Genomic DNA, 27,906 nt, shown 5'->3' on the forward strand with positions numbered 1-27,906 from the left:
TATTTCTATCTTGATATTTGTCATCAGCTAAGGGCATTCTGTTTAGCCATATGTCTGATGACTGAGACACACCATGAGCCAGATTGCAGCAGGGATGAAGAAAATTTGCTCTAATCAACATTTGGGCTGACGCTTCAATCCAGAGAAGCTTGGATGGAAGTGTCTGTAAAAAGCAAGCCATGTTGAAAGCCTGGACAGATGAAAGGGTGGTCATGTGAACGTTGCTGCTTCTGTGTACTTGCTCGTCACCAAGGTCGACCCGGCTTCTTCAAAAAAATCAGTGTAAAATTGTGTAGCTGATCACATGACACGGCCAGAGTAGGGTCTGACCTGGGTAGAGCATGTCAGTGTGAAAGGGGCTTATGATATAGCTACAACTATCCCAAATGTTTGAATGCCATTCTGCATGTTTTTTTGCAGATCTGGATACATACAAAACAAAAGAAATTCAGTTAGAAGTTAAAATATTGCTGAAAAAGCAAAAAATGAAGATTTTGCTGACTTGTAGAGATTTAAATAAACTCCATGTTTTAAAGGTTTAATTGTCATTGCCATGAGTTTTTTTTTTTTTTTTTTCTTTTGGTCAGATAAATACAGTACCTTAAAATAATTGTATACTGGCACCAAAAGTGTGAATCAGATGTAATAAAAAAAATATATACTACAACGAGTCTTTATTTGCATTTAAACTGCAGAAAAAGTGGACATTACATAAACAATATTTCATATAAATACTTTGAAAAACTTTTAAAACACTCCAAGAAAATGTCATTCAGTTTCAAGTTGTCTCCTATTCATATTGGCTGTCATTTAAGAGCAAGCTTTACAAGTCTGTTTGTATCATGGCAATTAATGGAGAATTTAAAATTTATATTAAATGAGGTAAACAAGTCAACCATAAAAGTATTTCCTCAGACCAAATTCTTTTTCATACATAAATCTCTCAGAAAAGATTTTTTTTTTTTTTAAACTCCACACAACATGCATCCACCGTGTGTCTGAAAACCTCTCAACCAGGAATAACCCTGTTTCTCAGAACATTACATTTCCTTCCAATTAGCTCAAAGCTGAGGCATGAACTACCAGAGCCAAGCCTGAACCACATCCTCACAACGCAGTGCAATTAGGGGAATTCCTGACTCAGACAGTAGAGATGTCTCTCCTCCCTCTCTTTGAGCTTACTTCTGTATTCTGGTTACATGTATTCTTGACAAAACTAAAAAAAGAAATCGAGAACTTAGCTATTTTTTGTATAATATATAGTTTAAAGATTTAACCAATAACAATCAGTGCCCTTAACAAAACATTCTTTAAAACAGTCATTACATTTCTTCTAAATAAGGCCCAATGGTTTCAGAGCATTAAACTTACAAACATGAACCTATGTAGTCCATTTATTCAATCTAAACAGCAGACTCCTATGTAGTTAAGGTGGTAAACCAATTCAAGTAAATAAGTACATTACTGTTATGTTTTCTCACAATTTTACATTTTGTTTCAGTGTACTAAGGATGGTTAAACAATTTGCAGTGGAGCAGCAGAATTGATCAAGTGTATTTGTAATATTTACAGTACCTGAAATGCACTTGGCATATTTTTCTTTGCCATAAATACCACCGAACTCAGAAAGTCTGATACTGTTATTTAATAACATTTGAGCTGGTAATAATACTACAGTCACAATGATCTCATACAATGGATGGGACCCAGACAGAAAAATCCTACTGTTCCTAATCTGTTTGGAATCACTGAAGGCAAGCTGATACAAATTGCTGTTTGTGTTTTCACCACAAAGATTGGAGAAAATAGATTCCAAGTTGTATGTCATAAAACCGCACTTCTTTTTGTAACTTTGCATATGAAACAAATAATTGTACACCCCCCCAGAAAAATAAAAAGGAGGGAGAAAGCAATTCTTACTCGATGGCTATTCTTATTCAAAAGGATTTGAGGGGGCTCATCATCAACTTTTGTTATATAAGGCTTTTAAAATGAGCATTTAGCAACAAAAACAAAATCAAAGCTAGTATAATTCTTTATGGCAAATACATACAAGGTATGCAATGAGCTATGCAATTAATTATTCATATTACTATTTTTCCAGTATTGTTATTATTTTATTGTATTCTTTCTGATATGTCTAGGCCATAAATAATTATGCTATGGTATGGGTGAGGCAAACATCCTTTATAAATACTGCAGTGCACAATTAACCCTTTCCCCAGGTCCTATGTAGCAATCAGTATTCAAAACCTCAGACCTATTGTGGCAGAGTAGGAGGAGGAGAGAAGGAAAATGTAGTCATGGGGTGTGATGCAGGACAACATCACCCACAAGGCCTTGGGGTTTGTAATTAGAGCCAAGACAGGAAACACACGCTCTAATGGAATGAGGAGCACCTGCCTGTAATTATGCAGTAAATTACACATCTGTTACGCAAAATTAAGTATCAAGAACAGGCAAAGAATTAAGTAAATTTACCAAGCTGTGTTGCATTTAAAAATAGATGGGTCTATCTGTCATACTTCAGCTGTAATAAAACGTTTTGTGAAAAAAATGTGACAGACGTTACACAACTGGCTTGCAGTTAATTCTATAATTTTTTTAATAAAGAAAATATTACTTTAAAAAAGCAACACAGTTTAAAGTAGTAAAGAGAAAGGCTCGTTAAAAACCAAATAATTACTTACTTGTTCACAATGCTGACATTATTTATTCCTTATAAAAATTAATGCAAAACAGAAAGAACCTGGTGTTGGATTTGTGTGGGGGTGTGTTTACGATACAACGTAACTCGCTTCCAATTTCTTAACCGTCTTTCTATGATTGGCTGCAAAAGACAAAAGGGCGATTGGACAATTAAAAAAAAAATAATAATTGGGGGGTGGATTTCCTAGTAACTGTAATAATAAAAAAATGACCTGCTATTAATATCTCCGAGTCAAAGAGCCCATATGTTTGACTCTCAGTCCAAGTCACACAAGGTCGAGTCCGAGTCTTTTGCGTCCGTGACTCGAAAAATGCAAATCGAGTCAGAGTCCCAGACTCGTTCTGAAATTCCAATAGATAGCTAGATCAATTTCAGTACTAAATTCCATAGGCAGCAATGGTGTAGTTGAGTCGGGACCAGGCACAGATGAAGTACTTTAAAACGTACTTAAGTACAAGAATGAAGGGAAAGGTACTTCATTATTACACCTTGGGTGGTTGCAACATTGGCCACGATGACAGTAATGTGTCCCGAGAGAATCATAATTAAGAAAAGGATTACGATTAAAATAAAAAAAGTCACCTGGACTCAGCTGATTAGTAAAAGGTTACTTCTCTTGTTCTACGGGTTTGAGTATATATTTTTTAGTAACAAAACAAACTTTTTTTTTTAATGGAATTGTATTCATCAGGGTTAAGCGTACACGCCATATTTTACCAAACTAATTCTCGGCTGCCTCAATTATTCAGAAACGTTCTTTGTTTTATCGTGAAACGCTGTCCGTTAATCGATGACAAGATGTGAAAATTAGATAAGTGCATTACCTATTACATGTGTTAGTAGAAGTTCAGTACACATCTGGCCAAAGGTTTTGTATCTCCTAGAATTTTAGGATTGAGACATGATAATTAAAAAACTACATAAACATAATTTAGATCTTTTATTTAACATCGTGTAATTAAAGTAGGGCTGTGTTCAAAGGGTCGAAGGTTCTTTCGCTAGCCAGGAATTTGAAGGCAGTTGTAAATCTTCGAAGGTTCATCAGGCAGCATTCACACACTGGCAGATGATCTTCCCCCCTCTTTACATAAACCGTTTAACAATGTTAATACTATAAATCACAAGTTAAATTTCACTCACATACAAAATTCGATTTTTATTTGTATAATGGGGGGGAGACATCTACAGCAGCTGTACTGCTTCAATAAAATATGTAATGAATACCTAGTGTACAAGATGTAAGAAATGTGTTATGAAATATAAATATGAAAACATAAAATATATATGAAACATAAAATATACCCTAACACTAATAATTTTATTTTCAAAAACTCAGTGTTTTTTTTGTTGTTTTTTTTTTTAATTTTCTTTTTTATTTTGTTGGCAATAACAAGACAAGTTATAAGAACGTTTATATATTTTATTTATTCAGCGGATATTCATGATTACAGTGATAATTTACAGATGATAAATCAATGTTTTTTTTTTTATTTAAAATTATAAAAAACATGGATTACTACATGTGAATGTTTTATTCCATTTACCTGTAAAATAATAGGATTTTCAATCAAATATAAACTAGTTGCTACAGTGACAGTCACAGTAAATTATGCAAATGAGTACTTTTGTTCGGTAATCTGTTCCAAACCTTTGAAGGTCAAAATCTAAGAAATTACTAAATGATTTTGCAAAGGTCTACCTGAAGCAATGATAGTTGTACAGTATTTCATGTTTGGTTTCAATTTGTGTTTGTTTTTTGTTATGGAAAACTACAAAGTGGTATGTGATATAAGTTAACATAACATTATTCAGCAGGTTTCATTCGATTTTAAGAAGCAAAATGTGTTAATTCTATAGGGTGATGCAAAACTTTTAGCTATAGCTGTACATACAAAATATAAATTCACATAATAATTCTTATTTAAGAAAATCTATATTTTAGTGGTGTTCCGGTATCTTCAGATTTAGGACTACACCACTGGGTATCTATATTTATACATTCCCATTTATGTACTCTTTACTGTAAGGTACATCCAGAGAGAACACTGCCCAAAAGACACTTTAGAAATACTGATGCAACTGAGAACTGATGCAAATGATTACATAATGTATTGGTCAGCGGTTTAATCCCAGTAAATCACAAAGAATTGTTACAAGTGGCTGCACTGAACAGGTAATGCATTAAGGCCGCTGCACACCAGACGCGATGTGACAAGCAAAAATGTGTGAAACAACAAAAATGTGTGATGCCCCTATGCTTTTGATAAGTATCTTTCTCACCATAGGCACACGACAGGCAATGGAGCAACACCAGGACGACACTGGACAACACTGGAACAACGCAAAATAAATAAGACTGAATCCTATTTTTTGTTGTGAATTGAGCAAGCAGAGAAGAGCTTGAATGCATGTGGTCCAGCAGGGTGAAGCAGTATCCAAAATGACAGAGGAAAACTTGCACTGGAAAAATATCATCGCAATTATAAAAAGATACAGATTTGAAAGGTATTTTTATTTTAATCTGGTAGTTTTCAAATCTGTCGCATCACCCTGTTTCGCTTCTGATGTGAATGGTCATTCGAACGTACCTTGTTGCCCAATGAAAAACCGGAAACGCGTCTGGTGTGTGGCAGCCTTTAGGCATAACAATTATTTAACAAGAATTGACAGAACATTGTTCCTATGTTTACATAAGGTTTCTATACAGTGAGTTTTCAAGCTTTTTTTTTTCTGAAGGTTGACAAATGCAAACCTGATTCATTCGTATTGCAATCCATCAGCAGAAGTGTGTAGGTGTTTAAAAAAAAAATCAAATCAGAAAGCAGGGCAAATGTCAGCCTCCTACACAAGATGCATTTACTGAAATCCTACGCCGTCAATGGTCCCTGCCAAAACAGCAGCAATTAGCTCACCACTTCAACTGCACATGCCCAGTGTGGCCAAAAACTAATTGTAAGGATGACTGTCAATAACTTTCACTTTTTTGTTTTATATAATAATACCAAAAAAAGATTGCTGCTATTCACTTTAATGTGAGGATGGTTATAAATGTACTATTTCAACAGAATGATTGATAGATAGGGTGACCAGATTTTCAAACCTCAAAACCAGGATGCACTGTTAAATAATAGATAAGTCAAATTAAACCATTTAAATATAGGCGATTATAATGGTTATTTAAAATAGCCATCCTCTCACTCTTAGTATTACTTTATTTATACACCACCCATGTGGGTGTCGGGGTCCAGTATAAATCCGCTATATATCGAGGGCCGCGATATATCGAGAGACCCATAGAAAAACAAATAGGCTATCAAATACTGTAAAACCACTCCCTCGTTTTATCGGGGGCGTAAGGGTCCAGTATAAATCCTCTACACAACCTGCTTTTACTCATCGCACACTGTTTTAATTGGTACAGCGGAGGGTAATTGCTTTTAATCAACTTCAGTCTCCAGTTAATTTCATGAGTCTTCCTCTCCTTCTCAAATGCACAAACCCGCTGCACTGAAATAATCTATTCCCAACAACAGAGACTTGTTGCTAGGGAGCTGACGTCACTGCCTTGTGGCTTTTGCTAGTGCATTGCTGCCACACGTGAACACCTCGCTGGCTAAAATAAAAACCGCTTCAAGTAGCTATTTAATTTGCTTTGTGTTACTGTGCAATATGTATGTATATAATAACAGTACAATATTAACGCTTTGTTTTTAATTGTTTTGTATACTGTTGTTTGATGTACAGTACGAAAAAAACGAAGTGCCTATGTATATTGCAGCTTAGGCATACGCAGTATAGCAAGGGGCAAAACAACGAGGGGTAGGGGTGTGTGTGTGTGTGTGTGTGTGTGTGTGTGTGTGTGTGTATATATATATATATATATATTTTAATTTTAAGCATTTAGCTAATTTCAGTACACTCCCGGGTTTGTAATTTGTGGATAATTAGTTTAATTTGCCATATTGTGTTATATACATATCGTTACTTTGATATTGAGTTTATTACTATTATTATTATTATTGTTAATAATAATAATAATAATAATAATAATAATAATAATAATAATAAATAATAATAATGTTTTGGCATTTTTTCTTTTTTTTTTTACTCACTGTGCCAAGCTCAATTTATTGATGTTGTTGATGTGCTTGCAACCTCTCGCTGCTCTTATGTCTGTGCTAAATCCTACCAGAACTGAACAGCTACGAAATTAACCTAAATTGCACACAACTGTGGATTCATATTGAATAAATAAACTAAATAAAATCGCACGATGCACTAAGGAATAAACATGTACTGTATGTCTGTTTTAATTACTTTATAAAAGCAATGTTCTTGATTACCCTTGTATCTTTTTTTTTATTTCACTTTGTTTTCACTGAAAATAAATAAACATACATTTACTGTCATTAAGACGCCATTTGTGGGACAAAAATCTTAGCAAATCTATGAGACTGAACTCACAAATATGAAACAATATTTATCATTCATGGATTTGCTGTTACGTAAATCTGAAGCCAGCAAATTATCAGAACTCTCAATCTCCAAGTATTGTACCACTGTAATACTACCTTGCACTTTACAAAGAAAAGTTGGATTTGCACATTTTGATTTAGCTTTGGAATAAACTTGTACTAGTTGAGTACATATTTCTGAATGTTTGATGAAGTGTCAGTAACAAAGAGGGTAAATTAATATACTTGTAGCTAAATACTAAAATCATTATTAGCCCACACATGAACACTGCATTACTGTTGTTAGTGTCAGTTGCCTTTGTCAAATTTTTCACAAAGTTCTGTCAATATTTTTTCTTGGGTGTCTTCCACAGTACTTACTGCTTGCTACAGGTACTATGTTAAATACATATATGAACATATAATTTAGATCTTTTGTAATCAAAAACTACAATATGATATCGCAAGTGTCTACTGGAAGCCATAATAGTAGTACAGTATTTCATGTTAGAGTTTGAAACGTCAAATTTTTCAATGTAAGTTTTTAGTTAAGTATATGGAAAACTACAAAGTGGTACAGTATTCCTTTGAATTTAAGACACGTTTTTAAAACGTGTTTCTTCTCAAAAAATACTTTGCATCTTAACAAGTACAGTGTAGTGATGCGTGTATTACAATCGCCAACAAAAGACATGACTATCCGAGTACACAAACAGCAACGTGACTAACTGTCGAGAAAAGACAACGAAGACGTCACTACCCGAATACACAAGCAGCAACGTGACACTGCTGAGAAGTTGATATTTGTGCAATGCAGAGGGTGATATAGACTTGACAAAAGAAATTATAATGCAAGTTAAGCAAACCTTTTAAACAGAACACATTGCCTACTGTGACAGAAACAGAATGATTCTTGGTGGCAAATCTCCCTCCCAACCTACGAGGGCATGAAGTAACGGGAACAGAGTACCCTGGACTGTTTGGCCTGACAATTCATTCCAATGGTTAAAAGGAAGTTGGTCATCTAGAAAGGGGGCAGAACTCCGGTGCAATAACTCACCGACCTAGAATAGAAACGATGTGGAAGCCGTGGTTTGGAGGAGCGGCTGCACTCGTTTACCAAGGGGTCATGTGTGATGGTACAAATAGGGGACGAAGCAACATAATCTGTTCCTTCGTTTTGGTTAAAGCATTGAACCCAGAAGGACCCGTACTCTTGTAGCATGGGTGTTTTCTTTGTTTGTCTAATTGTTACTTGTTGTTATTAGACAGCTAACACAAGCACTGCAGCACACATCCAGGACTGTTAACCGTGTTTGTACCTTGTGTTTGTAACTGGACTGTGTTTAATATTTGGGACTGCAAACCCTTAGTTTTGAACAGTGCAATACACATTGCTGTGTATCGCCTGGGACTACTGTTTTGTTCACTAGACCTGGATTATAAATAAAATCTATTTTCTGATTGGATCACTCTGTCTCTTAACTGCACACGCATCACTCCTACCCCTTTACCCTGCGAACCACTTTGCCACACTACTCTTTACCACCTGCAAATCTGCATGTTTGTAAATAATACCAAATGTAAAGCGGTGCAGCAACCAATAAATAACTGTACCCAATTTCTCAAAGACAACTACTGTAACCTAAGCTGCTTTCCAGCCTTCTTTCTTTGTCTCCAATCACATTAAAATCTTTATTTCATCTCCTTTTTTTTTTTTTGCTGGTTCTCTCACTCGAATTCTTAATTGTTTAAAATAAAAAGCTGATAAACTAAGAATACTTTATAAGGAGGAAGATCCCCCACCTTTAAACCCCATGTCTACTCAAAGATTATCAGTAAAGCTTTACAGCAACGTTCTGTTGCGGAGAGGTCAGATTAAAACGAATCTCCTTAAACCAGTTGCTGGGAATCCCTGATCTTTTGCCAGCTAGAAAGTGAAACCAAAGGCTCTCCTGGTATTTTCCCTTTCACATGAAAAACACTCACTCTCTACAGCTCATTTTGGGGAACAAAATATGGTTTCAAACGCACCTCATTTCCAAATTGTCTGAATCCCTGACAAACAGAGAGCAAGACTCCTTGCATGGCAAAATTAGTTGAATGCTGTTCATTTCACCTTTCTTAATCTTTAAAAATCTTCCTTTTTATTTCCTCCTAATCAATTATAATGTACTGTTCTGTTAAATCAGTAAATACTTTATGCAGCACATAATATTGCTTAAATAACAATATTTACATTAACCTTAAATGCCAAGATCCCAACACAGGTGTTTATCAAGTGTCTTTATAAATTTCATTTTAAATAAGTGATGAAAAGGAGACAATAAGCACAAACGGCATGCTCCGTAAAATTTCCTAACTGTGTTTTCAGAGAATACCTGAAAATGACGGTCAGCACTTCACAAAAAGCAGAAATTACAGAATTTAAGCAAAAAGAAATCTCAGCATTAAAACGGTGAACTTACCTTAAAGCCTCTTCTACACAGACACTGGGAGGTTCTTGGTCAATTCCCTTTACTTCGATCAAGGCGCACTGTCATCAGTTATGCCAGTGACGTTAGACTGCTGTTTACCAACATCCATTTGCTGTGTCTTGTTTACCCTACAGTTCAATTCACAAGACAACACTTGCACTATCCATGCAGCTTCTGTGCCATTAACCACAAAGAGCAGCCTCTTGTGACACAAAGCCTCCCACACTTAAATAGGCGCTATAAATATGCATCAATCCTTTCCTGCATTGATCTTATCAGTGCAGACAAAATGTGCAGCACATCTGACAGCAGCTCACATTTAAACACATGCTACAAGCAAACACAGCTTGCAAAACATATAAGGTTTCAATCAGATATAGTATGCTGCAAGCTTTCAGGATGTTCTGCTTTATCTACACCTGCAGCAACAGTTACATTACAAGCCAGCTAACAGGTCATCCCCTATCATCTATGCAAAGGCACACCTGAATTGCCTCGTCACAGTGATATATATAGTGTGCCATTCCCAGACGTAACAAACTCCCTCCCTTAGAGGTTTAGGGATTCTAGGAATCCACCCCCACTATCTCTCCATGGTAACAGTAGCTATAGTAAGGACAACCCATATGTTATGCAACCTGACAGAATATTAAACATTGTCAGTAGTCTACAAATGTTAGCAGTTGTCCTCTCCTCCCCTCCTGCTTGCTTGCTCGTGCCGTCTCTACACAAACAAGACTTAAAAGGTAAAGATCACTTATTTGCATTTGAGGTTTCAAAAGAAAGCTTAAATCTGTGTTATTGAAATAGAACCATTTTCTTGGATCAAAGTTGAACCAACATGTTGTAAACAAACAAACACACACACACACACTACCAGGTAGCAGCTTTGCAGTCATATAAAGAAGCCTATACGCAACATTTGAAACCCCTCTATAGACGTAAAACTGCAAACAGCAAGGGAGAGTTTAATTTTGCTTGTTTGGTTTTTTTGGAATGGTTATTTCTAAGGAATAAGCACTATGTTTGGTATAATGAAATATTAAATAAAACCTTTCTTTAACGTACTGTATTTCACTATATTTTTATTGGGGAATATCATGAACAAAATAATAAAGATAACACACTACCATTTATATTAATCACTTTGAAAAAAATATTGTACTTCTGAATCTACAGTACAGTGCACTGTATCAATTTGCCATTTTTCTAAATGTAATTTCTCAGTACACATGCATACTCAACCTACATAGTTTCTCAAAGGCAAAAGAAAACAACAAAAACACATTCTGGGCCCAACAAGGCTTCTTTGCCCTTTGCCAACAAAGACTGGCATGGTTACATCATCCAAGGAGAAAAACATGGGCAATGGAAGTGTATTACGTAGAGACAGATACAGCACATCCATCAGTGAGTGTTGTGCAGTCACTGTCTTGGGAATAACTAGCTGCATATAATGCCTTTCTCTAACTTGGCTGCAGTACCCATATCTAATTCTCAAAATAAAAACAAGCTTACAAATATCAGAGCAAAACCTTGGGTCAATTGTAGCGTACCAGTGACTTGGTACTAAAATGCAGACTAGAAAATCCTGCAAATCTGTACTAACTTAATCCTGATTGCAGCGTACCAAACACATGATCCCAGTAATTGGTTAACTGATCGGAACAAGTTAGACCAATAATGGGGAATAACCTACAGCTGTAGCCAAAAGTTTTAAGTGAAAGATCAAAATTATGTTCATTCAGGCACATTTTCATTACATCAAACACATTTAAGTAAAAATAAATGTCATGTCTTTTTCGTGCACATTTCAAACTGGCAGATCATACTTGCATAAAGCTGCAGACAATGCTGCATCGGCACAGAAAAGTTTAACTGCATGATAATTACCCATTCGTTGTTTATAGCCAAAGTATATTGACTGAAATTGTACTACGTTAAACTAAAAACAGTATCAAAAGAACATGATTTACAAAATAACGGATCTGACTGCTGAAACATGACGGACATAAAAAATGTACGGATGGACTATCATTTCAGAGGAAAAATGCAGCTGTTTCTGCAAAACAATGTAAGCAGTAAATGCTTAGGACAAGCAAGAGTAATAAGTTAGCCTTGTCTTTCACAGTACTAAGTTAATCCACTTGAACACAATCATCAGGAATCTGATTTGGCATGCTGCAATCAGGATTTTGTTTAGTCTGATTTAGCAGATGATCTACCTGTCATGATTAACTTCTGGTACGGAATTAGAAGACGTACTAACTTAGTCCATTCAAGTGGACTAAACCTGCTTAATCCACTAGTTAGACACATCAAGTGGACTAAATTTGGTACGCTGCAATTGACCCCATGAGTTTAAACCCTGGCCTGGTCCAATACAGGGACTGGGCAAGTTTGCCAGTTATCCTCCACTGGGGATGCATTTCCCTGCTAGAGAAGGAGGCCAACGCAGGCGCTTCAGAGTTTGGCATTAGGTAAGAATTTTCTTTATCATAGGTTATTGAGAGCATTAGAATGCTGGGTATATGAGCTTGTCTGCATGTATTAGCACAACTTATTAACAGTATCAGAATCAGGGTGTCTATGGAAACACACTGTAAACATTCAGTTAACTAGAGGTGTTTTTTTATGTTTACAGTAAGTCCTATTGTTATGATTGCAAGTCTGCATACTGATGATGACTTTGTCTTTCTCCAAATAAAAAGGATCTGTTGATTGTCTAAAGCCACATTATTAAATATGTTCGTTTAACACTTTTATCTTCATCTATTTTATACTGGACTATATTCATTACATTATATTATACAGTGCCATGCAAAAGTATTCAGAACCCTGACCAATTCTCTCATATTACCAAATTACAAGTGGTACATTGAAATTTCGGATATTATTTTGTACCCTTTCCCTAATCTATGCATTTGTATTATTTTATCTCTAAACTTCTGTAGAATGCTCGTTGGTCTTCATTTTCCTTCAGATTCACAGCCTTACCAATGATCCTTCAACAGTGGGGTTTTTATCCAGAAAATGTGACAGCAACTTTAATGGTTCACAGGTGGAGGCCAATTGTAAGGTAATTGTGTCCTCGTTAGGGCAATTTCTTTCATCGGTGCAAACTGGGAACTTCCACAGCACAGGGGTTGAATACTTATGCAAGCAAGATATTTCAGTTTTTTATTTTTCTTAAAAATATTTCCCAACATAAAACCAATGTCACCTTACAATAATTGATTCTGAGTTTCAGTGTTTAAAAATAAAATATCGAACAGAACGAAATTTCAATGTACCATTTGTAATTCAGTAATATGAGAGAATTGGTCAGGGGTCTGAATACTTTTGCAAGGCACTGTATGTATATATATATATATATATATATATATATATATATATATATATATATATATATATATATATATATATATATATATATATATATATATATATATATATAAGAATATATAATATATATATTTTTAAATTAAAATACAGAATTTTGTTTTTCCCTAATCCAATTTTCTTTTCTTTTTACTGTTCTCAGAAAATGCTCGGCTTCTTTCTGCTGCTGTCAGTGCTACTTATTGTTTATCCTTCAAATCTCCATGCCACTTTCTGCCTCTTTTATGCACCATTCAACCACAACTTCCTCTGTGGTTTTGCTCTTCAGCCTTTCTCCTTCATACTGTACTCTTTTCTGCCCTTTCAATTTCTCTGGATTGTTCCTATTTTCTTGACCCTTAGCCAGCTCTCCCCTGCTCTCTCAACACCCCTGCCAATTAATCTTATATGCTCCTGCAGGCAACAGGACATGGGGGGAAGCCACCTGCAGCCAGCTACTCATGTGGCTGGTTACTGTGGTAACAGCTACAGTAAGGCTTGCTTATGCTGCCAGCATCAAACTATGTCACCCCTTTAAAACGGTGTCTCCTGTATTAAATACTTTAAATGTTCTATTGTGTATTGTTTCTGTATAATCATCTGTATGTTGCAGCTTGTTCATAAGATTGTCTTTCTAAAAATAAAAACATACATTTAATACAATAAATGCCATAATCAATTTTGCCTTACCATACACATTTCATAATTATATATTGACTTATATATTGAGAAAGAAAAAAAACACAGAAAATATAAAATCGCATATCCATTCCACAATGTTTACGTTTCTACTCTGAATTTTTTTGTATCCTTTACATGACCTGTACCTTGACAGGTGCTGGAAGGTGTATTAAGCAATGTTAACCCATTCATTCACATTATTTCAAGCAATTTGTGTAGAAAGATAGGCAAAGGAAACTGATGACAAAGAAGTTTAACTGGATTGAGATCTGGGGTTGGGGTGGCCATGGAAGATTCCCAGCAGTCTCTGTCATACTCCCCTCTGGCATGGTGCACACAACAGCAAGCACCGTTCCGGGAAAAGAAAAATACAGCATCGCGCACCTACCTATACAGATATGAAAGGGATCTAACTAAGCAGATGGCACAGGGAGTGGCAGGTTAACCAAGGCTTCCTATTCCAGACACTCCCGAATCTTCACAAGGAGAGAGGATGTTTTTAAGTGAAAATACTCTCACAAAAGCAATTTCTGAGTCATCTGAATTACTGTAAGGCAGTGGGTCTTATTGATCCATCTTAACACTTACTAAGAAAATGAAAAGCTAAAGCAAGATCTCGTATTTTGTAAACCTTCATGTTCACCACAGCAAAGCTTCAATAGTTATTTTGGTATTGTTTTACAAACGCAAGCAGTAGGGTAAATCTACTAAATGTGCTGTTGTCTGCACTGGACCGTTTGACCCTGACACAATGCAAATACATTTTAAACCATGTGTACTTTTTTGCATTTTTGTTACTGTAGCGACTACGCTAGTTCCAAATACTTGGATCTTGCTTGAAATTTCATTCAGGAGATTTCAGGATACAAGCCATTCCTAATCTGGTCAGCTGTGGTTTATAATGTTAGATATATGCCTCTTATTAAACTAAACTAGTCTCTTCCATCTGACCCCTAAATATGTTATGGTTGCTGTTATTCTCACCTTCTGGTTGTAGATCAAATTATATACCTTTGTGCATTTAATCACACTGGTCTTAAATTAGTTCATAACCCATAAAACAGAAGCAGTACATACAGGATTATTGGGCTTCCTAAAACCTGATGCTTCCTAAATTAGCCTTTCATTACATTATAGTAAGTTCCAAAATGTATATCCACCAAGACCAAGGCTATGAGATTACTTGCGTTTCAAATGTCCGAAATTATACGCCATAATGGTATATCACACAGCGGGAATACAGATACATTTCAGTAGTTCTAAGACAGAGACCACCCTAACTAACAAAATGAGTAATGAAGAGAACCAAAGACATACGAGTCGTGCCTATTCATACAAGTTAATATTCAGCTACCGATACAAGAGTTCTATCCACCAGGGTATGCTAATCAATTCTATCAAGAGATCGTTACTTACAAAGGATCTTGGAACACTCTTGAAATGGCATCATCTGTGCCACATGGAAATTTAAACCAGGATTCAAATGTGTACATGTTATTTTGTACAAAGGCACAACATTTAAAGAAATGTTAAAGAATCTTAACTGAGAAAAAGCAATATTTTTGGATCAAAAAGCTCCAAAAGACCATTGTCGAAATAAAAAGATCTTTTAAAACATCAACCAAATATTAACAATAATTGACAATGCACAGTGTGGTCAACTGTTCTTGGAGGATACAGTCACTGTTTTCTGCTCTTTATGTTTTGTCCACGACTATGCATTTAAAAAAAAAAAAAAAAAAAAAAAAAAACAGGCTGGGCTTCAAAGCAAACATCCATTACACAGAAATCTGAACTAGTACATCAAAAATGCAATTTAAATGTACTGTTTGGAGTGCACTAATTTATAACTATTTTTTTAGTAAGAAATGCAGAGGTGATGATAAATAAAAACACCAACCTGAAATTATCAACAACAAAAAAAAAAATAGCAGTAGCATCAGCTACTGCTGACTTCATGCCCACTGCATCTACCCTTCTGCTTCTACCTGTTTTTTTTGGTTTTTTTTGTTTTTTTTTAGATGTTGCAGCAGCCTATTTGTGAACCCTTTGTCAAGCAAACACTCCATAATATGTTAATTTGCTGTTGCTGTGGAGTTATTTTTTCCAGTATTGGATAGAGGTATGCTACAGGCAGAAATAATGTCACAGCACAAACATGTTGTAAAAGAAACACTGGGATATGCTGAATTAATCATGCAACTGGTGGGATAATCTTCAATCAATATATAATATTTGAATACACCAACTTGCTACAGTACCTTCATTTGGTCCCTTGAATATCCTTTGCCAAGAAGTTCCTTGTAGGACAACCATGATTTTATCAAAATCATTTTTCTTCCAACTTTTCATTACAAACTGTTGTTGCTGTTGGCATTCATTAGAATGTTGGTCAACTTGATAATAATGTTCCGCTTAATTTGTTTTCTGGATTTAAAATCTAGTTTGACTGGTTACAAATATGAAATGTTTTTTTTTTTTTTTTTAATTAGGCATGCAAGTCTAATTTTCTTCTAATGTACGATTATTTTTGTTTCCTGCTAATGCAGCTCTAACATTTGCAATACACAGCTATTCCTGGCCTTAACATTACCTCCAACTCAACTGACAATGCTTTCTTTCTTGTAGAGCTCTGAAATTATGAAATTCTTTGCCTTCGTTTGTCAGGGAAGCTGGAACCATTGCAGTTTTCAAGTAAAGACTAAAAATACACTTTTATAAAATGACTATGTGGATTTTAATGTAACTTTAATAATTGCTGCTTTTGTATTATTATGTGTATACTGTTATTTAAATCTGTTGTTTAAATGGTATGACTGTGACAGTTGTATGTGTGACATGATATACAAATGTACTGTGGTTTGTTCTTTTTTCCTATGTACTCTGTACAGTGCTTTGCAAGACCTTCTGTATAAAAAGTGCTATATAAATGCAATAAATAATATGTTGATTGTGACCTTTTGTGTTTTCATGCTAAGCAATTTGCAAACTAAGTCTGAAGACAACTCAAACTTTCCCATCCTCCCTCTAAAAATAATGTGTCATACATACATTTCCAGATCACACTTCACTCTTTCAACAGGATTACTTTTTCAGTTTAGTAAACTAGCTTGTCTGTAAAGCTGAAAGGGTTACAGTATGAGATAATGTACAGAACACCATGATCTATTTACTATCTCAATTTGAGATATAAAAACACAGAGAATTGAATATAGCTCCAGCTCTACTTTCCTAGCACATTGCTATGTTTGTTATTATATTATTAAAATAATGATTAATTAATTATGAACTTCTTAAATCCAATTTCCATAAGTAATTAGGTGCACCACTTAAACTAAAAACAAGCATTTTAAATTGTGACTTAAAATCAATGTAGAGTCTACCCAGAAAGATCTGATCTTCATGCATGAAAGAGGGACTGGAACCTCCAACGGATATATATATATATATATACACACACACATATATATAGCACCTTTCATAGTGGGCTGCCATCACAATGCACTTTACATTTGCATTATATGCCGAGCCACTAACAATAGAACATTAATTTAACATCACATCCGCAAGATGGAGCACAAGGAGGTTAAGTGACTTGAACGTGGGATTTGATCCGGTGACTTTCTGGTTACAAGCCCTGGACTTTAACCACTAGACCACAATGCCTTAATACCCTTGAATGGATTCAGATTGGTTGAGGGGGGCATGCCCAGAGAGCCTACATCTGTTTGGGAACGCAGCAGCGCTGCCATTAGAGGCTACTGCATGGCCATAGCCATACAGATGGGCACTGAGTGAAAGATTGCTTTGTTTACACCAAGGAGGACAGTGTCCACTCCAGAGGAGAGAACTACTGTACAAAACACTTCCACTCCAAGACGTTGCTCATTAAGCCATTGCCCAGCCGAGGCTGTCTGGAAGAGGCCGGAGTCACCTGGAGGACACCTGGACTTGACTAGGTTAGCTTATGGGATTTGATTCCAACAACCAGTACAGAGGGTTTCGTCAAGGAAGGTTCCTGGAGCGGGACGTCTCTTTTAGTGAGGCTGGTGCTAGCCATGTAAGTTTGGTTTTCTTTTCTTTTTTAAATCTGACACTAGGGCTACCATTGCTGGTACCCTAGTGGCAGCAACTGGGTTGATATTAAATCTGTGCGGCGTGTCAACACCCAGTGCTCTGTATCTGCCTCATTATTATTCAGTGACGACCCACATAAGTAACATCGCCCTGCTACACTCGGATTCTCCAATATTATGTGAGTGGCAACAGCCACACTGAATCAGCAGTGCTCAACCAGCTTATCACAGATGATGTTGATATACTATACATTCTTTTGGAAAGCACCTCCACGTGTTTACTATCTCAGAGATGAGAGGCCACTTCCTGCTGTTTATTACTGTATGGTGTCTTAACAGCAAGCTTGAGCATACAATTTCTCTTCATAAAATTGTAATTGTTAACCAGAACATATTTACAGGACTCTACGTTTAGATTTTTAACTACTGGCCCCTTGGCTACTGAGCTAGTGTTTTTACTGGCCCGGATGCAATTTTATTTGGCCCAATATATTTCTATATTTTTTCATAATGGTTTTTATTTTCAGTATGTTTCTAACTGTGTAACCAGAGAGCCCAAGTCTCAAAAGAAAGAAATTAAATAAAGCCTTTCAATATATGTTACTTCAGCCATTTAACATGTATATCACAAGTGCTAAAAGAAAAGTAGGGTAATCCAAACTTTAAAATTAGAAATTAGAAAGGTAATGTAACGTTATGATGAATATAAAGAAACACTAAATGTTAAGCAGAACAAAGCAGTGACTACAGGAAAAGGCAAGATACCTGGAGTTGGAAAGGAGTTTTTCTTTTTAAACCCTGGACTGTAGTTCAATGTAAAACATCTACTGTTGACTTTCTGTGAATGGATGGAGTAAGGGCAACATTTGCACTGACCATTAAAAGTACAACCAGGTATGCTTGTTTTGAATTATTTACAGGTTATTGAATATAACTCCACTTAGATTAATCTGATTCTGTACTTGATGGCTAGTTGTTATTAATAATGTTAAACTATTGTACTGTTGGAATGTATTTTCTATTGTTTTGACCTGTTTACAATATTTACACTAAGATTATTTTATAAATATTATTTGTTAGAATTAAACAGATTGCTTTTATATTCAAACTAATAACAATCCTTCTGTGAGCGTTGTCACTTGTGTAGCCTCTCCCAAGTCAGCGCCAATCTTGCTGAGTGATACCAACAAGTCCTTCAAAGATTGTGAATGGTATTTTTGACCTGAACACATCGGATCCCAAATAAAAAAAAAAGGTTTGACAATACGATCGCGTATCTGGGTCTCCATCGGGACATCTTCCTGTGAGACCAGATATGATGTGAATTCACAACAAATAAAGCTGCTGTTTTATATGCAAGTCTGGGAAACTGACGCCAAACAAGGCAGAACGTTACCTTTTTTCACTGTCATAATGAAGCCAGATGAAGTCTCCACTCTAAATGTTCGTTTACATTTTTTTTCCATAATTACTTTCTTTATGATTTATTGATTTCAGCGTTTTCCTTTTGGGTTACTGGTTGCTTAGTTGTAGAAAACCCGATTTGTAAAAGATCTGCCGCGGGAAAGAGTACCAGCACAGCACTTCGGTACGCAGTCGCAGATTCTGACTGTACAACAAATATGTCGCGCGGCATGAAAGTTAGGATTACTTCGTAGTTATGTTTTTAAAAAATGTTTGTAAATTAATTTTCAGCTTTTTTGGCACACTGTCCCATTTTCCTGGATTCGTGAAACGGAAGCCATGTGCACTATATCTATTATACTAGTTAAATGTACCCGGCCCTGGGCTACCGGGCCATGGTTAATGTCGAACCCTGGGTTAGGAAATGTTATGCTTCAATCAGTTGAGGATGTCAATTATTCATTGATATGTGGCGATAAATAACATAAGAACTATAAGTAGAAACACCACTTTAATGTATCTCCCTTCAGTGGGTAGCCGTGACTGTCATTCAAATGTATGCGGTGGTGTAAGGTTATAAATCCCCATACCATTAAAGTCATGATTTTTAATATTTTTGAAAAACTGAAAAATAGGACCCAAACAGAAGATAAAGAGGTTCAGTTGATACACCCTCTCTGCACCCACAAAGAATATTACATATAAATATAGCAACATAACAAAAGTTAACTTAAAATTCCTGCTATGTTACCAAGGATATGTGTGACAGTCTCATTGTAGTTTTCGCTTCTTACTGCGAATAGTAAATACCTTAAATATTTTGAGATTTGACAACATATTATGTAGACTGTGCATCACCAGTGAAATGCCAGTTGCCACGAAAAATGTTTTGGGTTTTTTTTTTGTTTGTTTTTTTAGTACATATAAGAAATCGATTTTCAAAGGAGATCTGTCAAAAAATCTGAACCAGAGAAAATAAAATTACAGTAGAGAACCTCAAAGTTACAAACACCAAACATGCTAAGTGACTGGTCTACCAAACACCCCTTTCAGCCCTAAGTACGCAATCACTCAACCATGTGTGCAATGCAACCAGACAGGCACTCCTATAAGTGGTGTGCTGATCATGCATGAAGGCAAAATTACTGGACCAACGAATGTATCCAGACAAAGGTGAGGCATACTTCAAATCAAGTATGGGCAATTTTACTAGTGACATTTTAGTTTTAAACAAAGCACAGGTTTTTTCAAGCCAAAGAAGGCTGAATGAATGCATTTTGTTTACAATAAAATAAAAACACATTAACTATTTTAACCCATGTTTTCCTGGACGTTTAAAGTCTGTGTTTTTGCTACAGTTACAAGTTAAATGGTTACTTAAATGTAGCCTTTTTCCATTTACAGTAACTTTTTAAAGACTTTAGAACCATAAGAATATGAGCATTGCATTACTATGCTGTATCCGATATTTCAGATTTACGAACAACCTCCATTCCTAAGGTGTTCATAACTCTGAGATTCTACTTTACCAGAAAATGGTATTACAATTATGTACACAGAATTACAGTGTGTGTGTGTGTGTGTATATATATATATATATATATATATATATATATATATATATATATATATATATATATATATATATATATTTATTTTTATTTTTAAGTATAATATATGTAAGTATTTTTCTGTTTCGAGTGTAGTTGGACACTGGCACTTTGGTCAGGCATGGATATAATGATGGATGAATAATCTGCTTAATGGAATGGAAATGGAAATATGTCCTGATTGGCTTGGAAAACGGTCCAACACCAAGCTTGGTGTGCGCAACAACTGGCTTGGAATATACTGTGAATAGCAACTGAAGGGTTTCATATAAACCTTGAGAATGTCTTGTGGATTTTGAATATACTTTATACGCTTGCTATTAAATGCAGTCAAAATACCTGACCAGCAGAAATCAAAACAGGTTCTAAAAAAGAAATTATCAATAGAACTGGAAAACACAGCACACAGAGAGGCTGTTTTAGAATGCACGAGAGTTCTGTTTTGCCTAAGATAAGGTCTGCTGCGTTTTGTTGGCTGTGTTTAGTTCAGGAGGTAATCTAGCCAACTGTTTTCTTATGTCATGTTCCATTTGTGCAATGAGGACAGTAGCACTTCTGTGAACCAATACCCAACAAGGTTTTGCCATCTGTCCTGTTTTTAAATGTTTATAACAAAACTGTTCAACCATTTTACATTCCACTGTCTTTTATATTCTGTGCATTGACCTCAAAATCAGAATAAAAATATAATTATAGGATGTCAAAAGCCATTTGTAACAGCAATGGAAATAGTTTACCTAACATAAATTACACAGATTATTGAATACGAAGAGTAGGTACTGTTTTAACTTTAAAAATATAAATGTTAATTATATTAACTATATAATATTTCCTACAATATGCAATACTTACTGTATTTGTCAATTTAAGATTCATCTTTAAAAAAAAAGTCAGTGCAAACATAACAAATTATGAAGATTCTGTTTTTGCACTTGGAATCATGTAAAATTGAGTTGTAAAAGTTCCACAGAGGTTTCCATTAAGCAGATGTTATTGAACCTGTTTCGGTTTAAAAAGCTGTTGTAGTTACAGTTGCTAAAAACCTTCCCCAAATATGCCCCAGGGACAGAAGTTCCCAATACTGTACACTGGCTGCTTTATACACATTTACGTGCTGAGGAAATACCTTACAGGTTAAGCAAAAAACAACAACATGAACCTACAAGTAAAGCCAACAGTTTAACCCTTTAAAGAGTAAGTAGCGGGGTTCCGAAAAATATTGCGTTTACACGTCCCCATGTGTTGCTACAACTGTTTAAATAACGTAATTTAATTTTTATTTTCATTGTTAACATCCTGACAACTTTTTACACTTATAAACTTAAAAGTATATTTCAAAGCTATTTTCAAAATGTCCGCTGTAGTGCACTGGTAGTGTAAGGATTATTGCCCACATTGTCAAACAGGTAAGACAGCAATAACGATCCATGATGTGGTATGGAAAAGAAAAGCTAGAGCACCTGTTGTTATCGGTGGGTTTTTTTTTTTTAAAATCACTCTTCTTGCAGTGATTTAGGAGGACAGCTCTCAAACCCTAGTGCACTAGATCAGCCCTTTTGAAAATACCTTTGAAATAGACTTTAAAGTTAGAAATGTAAAAAGTTGTCAGGCTGGTAAGACATTTGGATATGTCAGTAAAAACAAATACTGCCTGTACAGGTTCAAGTTTATTGAACTTTTGTCTTCAACTAATTGCACACCAAAACGTATCTGAGAGTCACCAGGCACATGTTTACTGGCATTGCAAGTCATGTAGTATTTTCTTAATTACATTTGATTTGTTTTTAGACAACAAAGTAACAGTGAAATGACCCCCACCACCAACAGTAATTAACTCACAAGTCATATGACTCGATTTTGATGAAACAAGTGCAATCGCAGACGCGGTGGTTAAAGTCAAACGCGTCTGCCCCGTAGGGCGTGGCTTCTCCAAAAGTGTGATTCTGAATAAAAACCCTGCGCAAGCACGTTTAGTGGCGCAGTGACAGCGCCCAGCCAATCAATGCTGAGTAAGTTGAGAAATTTGTTATCTTATCATGGCCAGGCAACAATCCCTTTAAGAGACAGAATGAGCTTGCGTCACTGCAAGGCTCCGTTTTGAATGTAGAAGTAGCAACCATGTCGATGTCGAGCAGCGGTACCACAGAGCGAGAAAAAACAGCGTAAGTCAGAACAGCAAGTAGTAGGTCACTTGCCGAGAGAATATGTAAACCATGCTTCACAACACAGGAGATTTCTATATAATAGAAGAGGTAGAGGGGCGTATGGCAATAATTTATTATTTATAATAATTATACAAGGTACATTATTTCATGGCATTGACATTACTACATTTAAAGTGTAAAATATTTTACTACCCTCCCTGATCTGGAGACTTTCTTTCAAGAAGCAGGGAAAAGGTAAAATACACTAATACTGTATTTACATATTTTCGGGCAGATTGATTTGGAACAGTGATTAAACATAGTTTGAAAGATAACATTTCGAGGTCTTTCATTCGAGATTTAATCCCTCGTATTGACCAATCAGGTTAAAGGAAATCTCCAACCCATTTTCTAATTCATTATAATGTTTCAAACTAGTTAAGCTCATACATTATCAGGCAGAAAAACTGATATCTTTTATATAACTGTTTCAGATATGCCAATAGCAGTGACTTATTTCAATCACGGAAACAAAGCAAATACATTGTGTTGAGTTTACACTGCAGTTAACTCGGTTAAAGTTGCACATGATACACACACACAGCACTAGCAACAACAAGGGAAAGAAAGGACAGAGACACACATACAAAAGTGGCACTCCTGTTACGCTGCTGTCCATATACTGTACATAAATATTTTCACTTGTAATAATTGTCATGAAAATAAATTGCTACAGTCCTCGTGTAATAAATGTAGTACTCCATTGTATCTGCAAAATATGATTTTTTTTTTTAATTCATATATTTGTTTATTATTCAATTTATGAATAATATTGTTAATTTCTTATGTTTTGTCATTTTTTGTCTTAGGTTCTTTTTTCTTTTCTTTCTTTGATTCCTCTTTCTATGTCAGTCCAAGTGCATGCAGTTGCTACTTAGGACTACTTTGCTTTTTACAGTGTGTTCAATTCTTATTGTGCCACTAAATAAACCTGGTTTCAGCAGGTCTTAACGCAGTGCTCAAGTGTCTATTTGGGTCCCCACTGTGCTGTCATCAGAATCGCTTTGATGAATATATTAATGATACCACAGCCTGAAATTTATGCAGACATGTGAGATGGGGCAGGCACTATATAACAGCGTAAGACATGTCTTCAGAATACCACTTACGCGCAGTGTTTTTTTTTTTTTTTAAAGTCTCCACTTCACTGTGCCACAGAATTCGGGGCAAGCGCCATTTGCATTTGCACTTGCTTGAATTTGCGCTGTGATCAGAATACAGCCCATAACGTTATTTGAGGTTTTGATGGCTCAGCTGAACCGGCTACTATGAATGGAGTCATAGATAATGGATTTGTATCTTTAAAAGTATGTACAATTGATTGTACATAAAGAATTCTCTCTCAAAAGGAAATCAAAATCACTGCCAACAATTAACAACCCTGTAATCAACAGCTTTGGCACACCTGGGCACTGAGATATTTGAAGGTATCTTGGGTCATTCATCTTCACTTAGCATATAACAATATAGATTATACAAATAGTGGCAATTCCTATACCTGAGGGACACAAAAGTCACAGGAGGGCTCCAGTCAAGCTATTATAATTAAAATACAGGCACTGTATTAGAGCTTGCATTAAGCAGTTGATCGTCTTCACCCTCCTTAGACAAATTGCCTGCTGCGCCCCCTGCACAATATTTAAATGTGTGTTACATGTAACTTCTACAAACCAAGGTAAGCTACAGAACAATACACTGTATAAAGTACAGAATGCAGAATGTAGAGAATTCTACCTGCTGATGATTAATTAATATATGGTTCCACCTGCTGATATTTTGCATGCTTTTTAAAATATCTGAATGATAAATCCTGGTGCCTGCGAGCTGTCAGTACAACTTTAACAATATGCTGTCTCTCGATGGGATTTTCCATATGCCAGTTTAAATGAACAACAACAGATATATACATAGAAACATTCATGCTGCTCATGAATTGGTAATGATCTTTCACAGTTTTTGCTTGGTAATAAAAAAAAACATCGGACTCAATCCGACATGTGTACTTCCTCTTTTCGCTCAAAAGAACCAACTGCCCAAGATTTTGGAATAGTTCATACCTTTCTTAAGGGAGCATTGTTTAAAAACATGGCACAACAATACAGCACCAACACAAATTACGGAAAGAACAAGCGAGTTACAAGTTGTCAATTTTCCACACTCAAACCTATACAAAGTATTTAAAATAACTATTATAGATAGAACCATGATGATCGGCATGTTGTTAAACAAACAAAGCCTCCCATACAAAATACAATATTAAAGATATGATATATATTTTATATTATATACGGTCCAATACTGTTTTCTACAAGTTTTTGAATGTGGCCTTAATTTATGAATGTTTCCAGTGTTTTTCCGGTGTATATTTGATATACACTGATTTAATTTTTTTGTATCAGGTGTTTTATTGTTTTTTTATCAGTTAAAAATTTTAATCAGGAGTCCTAAGTATAATGTACAGGTATTAAGATGTTTTTTTTTTTGTTTGTTTGTTTTTTTTTAATCCATCCATTTCATGTAAAACAATTGCTATAACCACTGGAGTTATGTGTTGCATTGCCCAATATACAAAATTCCAGGTTTTGCTTGGTTATCAATGGATATGTTTATTATTTGTATTTTTTTTTTTTTTTGTGAAATAAGAAAACATATAACAGCAATAACTTACCTTTCAGGTTTTTCGGATTATTCTGTTTCGTTCGAGGCATTTTCTTTATTTCCAATCAGTGTTACATTACTGATGACTATGTTTCAGAAGGTCAGTTGGCCAAGGAAGAGGGGAGCCTCCTATGACCCTCCTGAACAACATCAAATCGCCTGCCTAAAAAAAAAAAAAAAAAAAAAGGAATGGAAGAAAACATTATAAATAGTACTCACACGTTATACCCTTACCCTTACTGATGACAACATCAATAGTCAGCAGCAAATAAAGTCAATAGATTACCTCCAAATCAGCGTGGTGACTTTTTCTTTTTTTTAACCAACACCTGTAAAATGTTGTAACAAACATTTCTTGTTGTACCTTGCATGCTACTGTCTCATACAATGCATTGTGATGCATTGATATTTGCAACCGGTGATATTTACTGTTGGGAGACATCTGACCTTCATGCCATAACATCTCCCAAACGCATCAGCAATGCGATCAATATCACAACACTTATAGATTATTGGTGGCACTGTAGCCTATAATATGATGACGTCTGCAATGGCTTTTAAGCAGGGGATTTACACTGAACCATTCAAACCTGGTTTTACTGTGAGTTTACCATGACTGTTAACAAAGGATTCTTCCCTCACTAAAAAAAAAAACAAAACTCGCAATAGAAGCACAGCTTTCCACAATATATATGATGTATTTACAGTAAAAGTTCTTAAATTTCAAAGCATAACAATTGGCATGTCTTTTTTTTTTTTAATTTTTTGTACATTTTTGTTTGTATTTATTGCTATTCTATGAAAATTAATAAACACGTTAATTGCTAAATTATCTGTTCTGGGGTTGTTTTTAACTAAAGCAAGTCATGTTGAAACAGACTCACTTCTAAAAACGAGGTTACGTTTATTAAAACAAAGAAGTCTAGGCAACACTTCACTCTGGTGCAGGCTCAGAGGTAAAAACGCTTTGCCTTTTCGTTTAATCTCAGCAGAAACAATTGCGCGGGATTAAACTACATTTTATATAACTACTAGAATAGAAATGTGGTTAAGGGGAGGAGCCTGTGAAAACCCTCTGCAACAACAGTGTAAAACTAAAATGCAATTCCCTACTGGAAAAGGAAAGGGGAAGAAAAATCTAATTAAAATTAAAAAAAAAAAAATTATAATTGGATTAAAACATGTGTGACTGTTTTCTCTAAAATGCAGTATCAACTAAATAAAGTAAACTATCACCACAAAATAAAAAAATAAAAACAATGAATTTACAGAACACCGTCCGTTGAAAACAGAATAAAAATACGGCATAAAAATTCACCAAAACAATGCAACGTTGCTTGCAACGATCGATAACTGATCTGCTGCAGTAGAAGACCACAAGTATATTATCACGACTGCATCTTTGCCGTTATCAGCGTAAAATTATTAGACACAAACAACTGACCTCTTTCATATTTCCAACGTCCAGCCTTGATTGCATACACACAACCTTTTTACACTTCTCATACAAATGCACCCAAAACATTAACACGCTAAAAAGGTAATGGTTGGAAACCTAAACAGTCATACTTACGAGACTTGAGTTTGATAAATCTCATGTTTTTGGTAATACACGTTTACGGTAATTAAGGTCTGTTTTTTTTTTTTTTTTTTGTTTGTTTTTTTTTTTTTTGTTTTTTTTTTTTTGTTTTTTTTTTTTTACCTTCGCTCACTTTCTATTGCAGGAAACAGACAGGCCCACTGACGTCGACGGGGGTCCCGTCCCCGCCTCCTAAATTGAGAAGCGTAAGAAAGGAGGTTTGTGATATACGTACATCAATAAAGGAACCCCTTTTTTTTTTACTTGCTTTTTTTTTTTAGAACCCCACAGGAGTAAAAAGGTTAAATACAAATAAACTCTACTCATGTATTTCAGATTTGTGTAACATTATATAAGACAATACTTTATTATATATGAGTTGTGTATCTTAGTCCCCTTGCTACCTCCCTTTTGTACATAGTTTGAGGACTGACGGATATCCCGGAGGTTCCTTGTTGTCAGGTCATGTTGTGTCCCTTCACTACCGACTGGGCTTTCCCATTCAGATCTCCCCTAATCCAACAACCCAACGTTTGGTAACGTTAAACTAGGGTTTATTAGATTTAAAGGTAAATTAGTAAGAGACAGAAACACATCTCTTGTCGCCACTGGAAGATTGTATGCACCAAACTAATTAACTGGATGCGTTCCAAGTTCAAAACAAAGATTAAA

The 27,906-nt window shown here is 35.3% G+C and overlaps 1 protein-coding gene across 2 annotated transcripts in view; it reads right to left on the minus strand.

Moving 5' to 3' along the window:
• Positions 1 to 27,416, minus strand: part of LOC121313311 (zinc finger protein 40-like) — a 101,869-nt gene extending 74,453 nt beyond the window's left edge. The window contains exons 1-2 of one of the 2 annotated variants that reach the window (XM_041245710.1): positions 27,358 to 27,416; positions 25,666 to 25,818 (exon numbers count right to left, since the gene is read on the minus strand). In XM_041245710.1, coding sequence (XP_041101644.1) covers positions 25,666 to 25,705 — 40 coding nt within the window. In that variant the 5' untranslated portion in view covers positions 25,706 to 25,818; positions 27,358 to 27,416. Of the gene's footprint in view, positions 1 to 25,665; positions 25,819 to 27,228; positions 27,318 to 27,357 lie in introns of those variants that run through there. The other variant, XM_041245709.1, reaches the window with a different exon arrangement.
• Between the last annotated feature and the right edge of the window lie 490 nt (positions 27,417 to 27,906).

Source organism: Polyodon spathula, chromosome 3 (genome assembly GCF_017654505.1).
Source record: "Polyodon spathula isolate WHYD16114869_AA chromosome 3, ASM1765450v1, whole genome shotgun sequence".
Lineage (NCBI taxonomy): Eukaryota > Metazoa > Chordata > Actinopteri > Acipenseriformes > Polyodontidae > Polyodon > Polyodon spathula.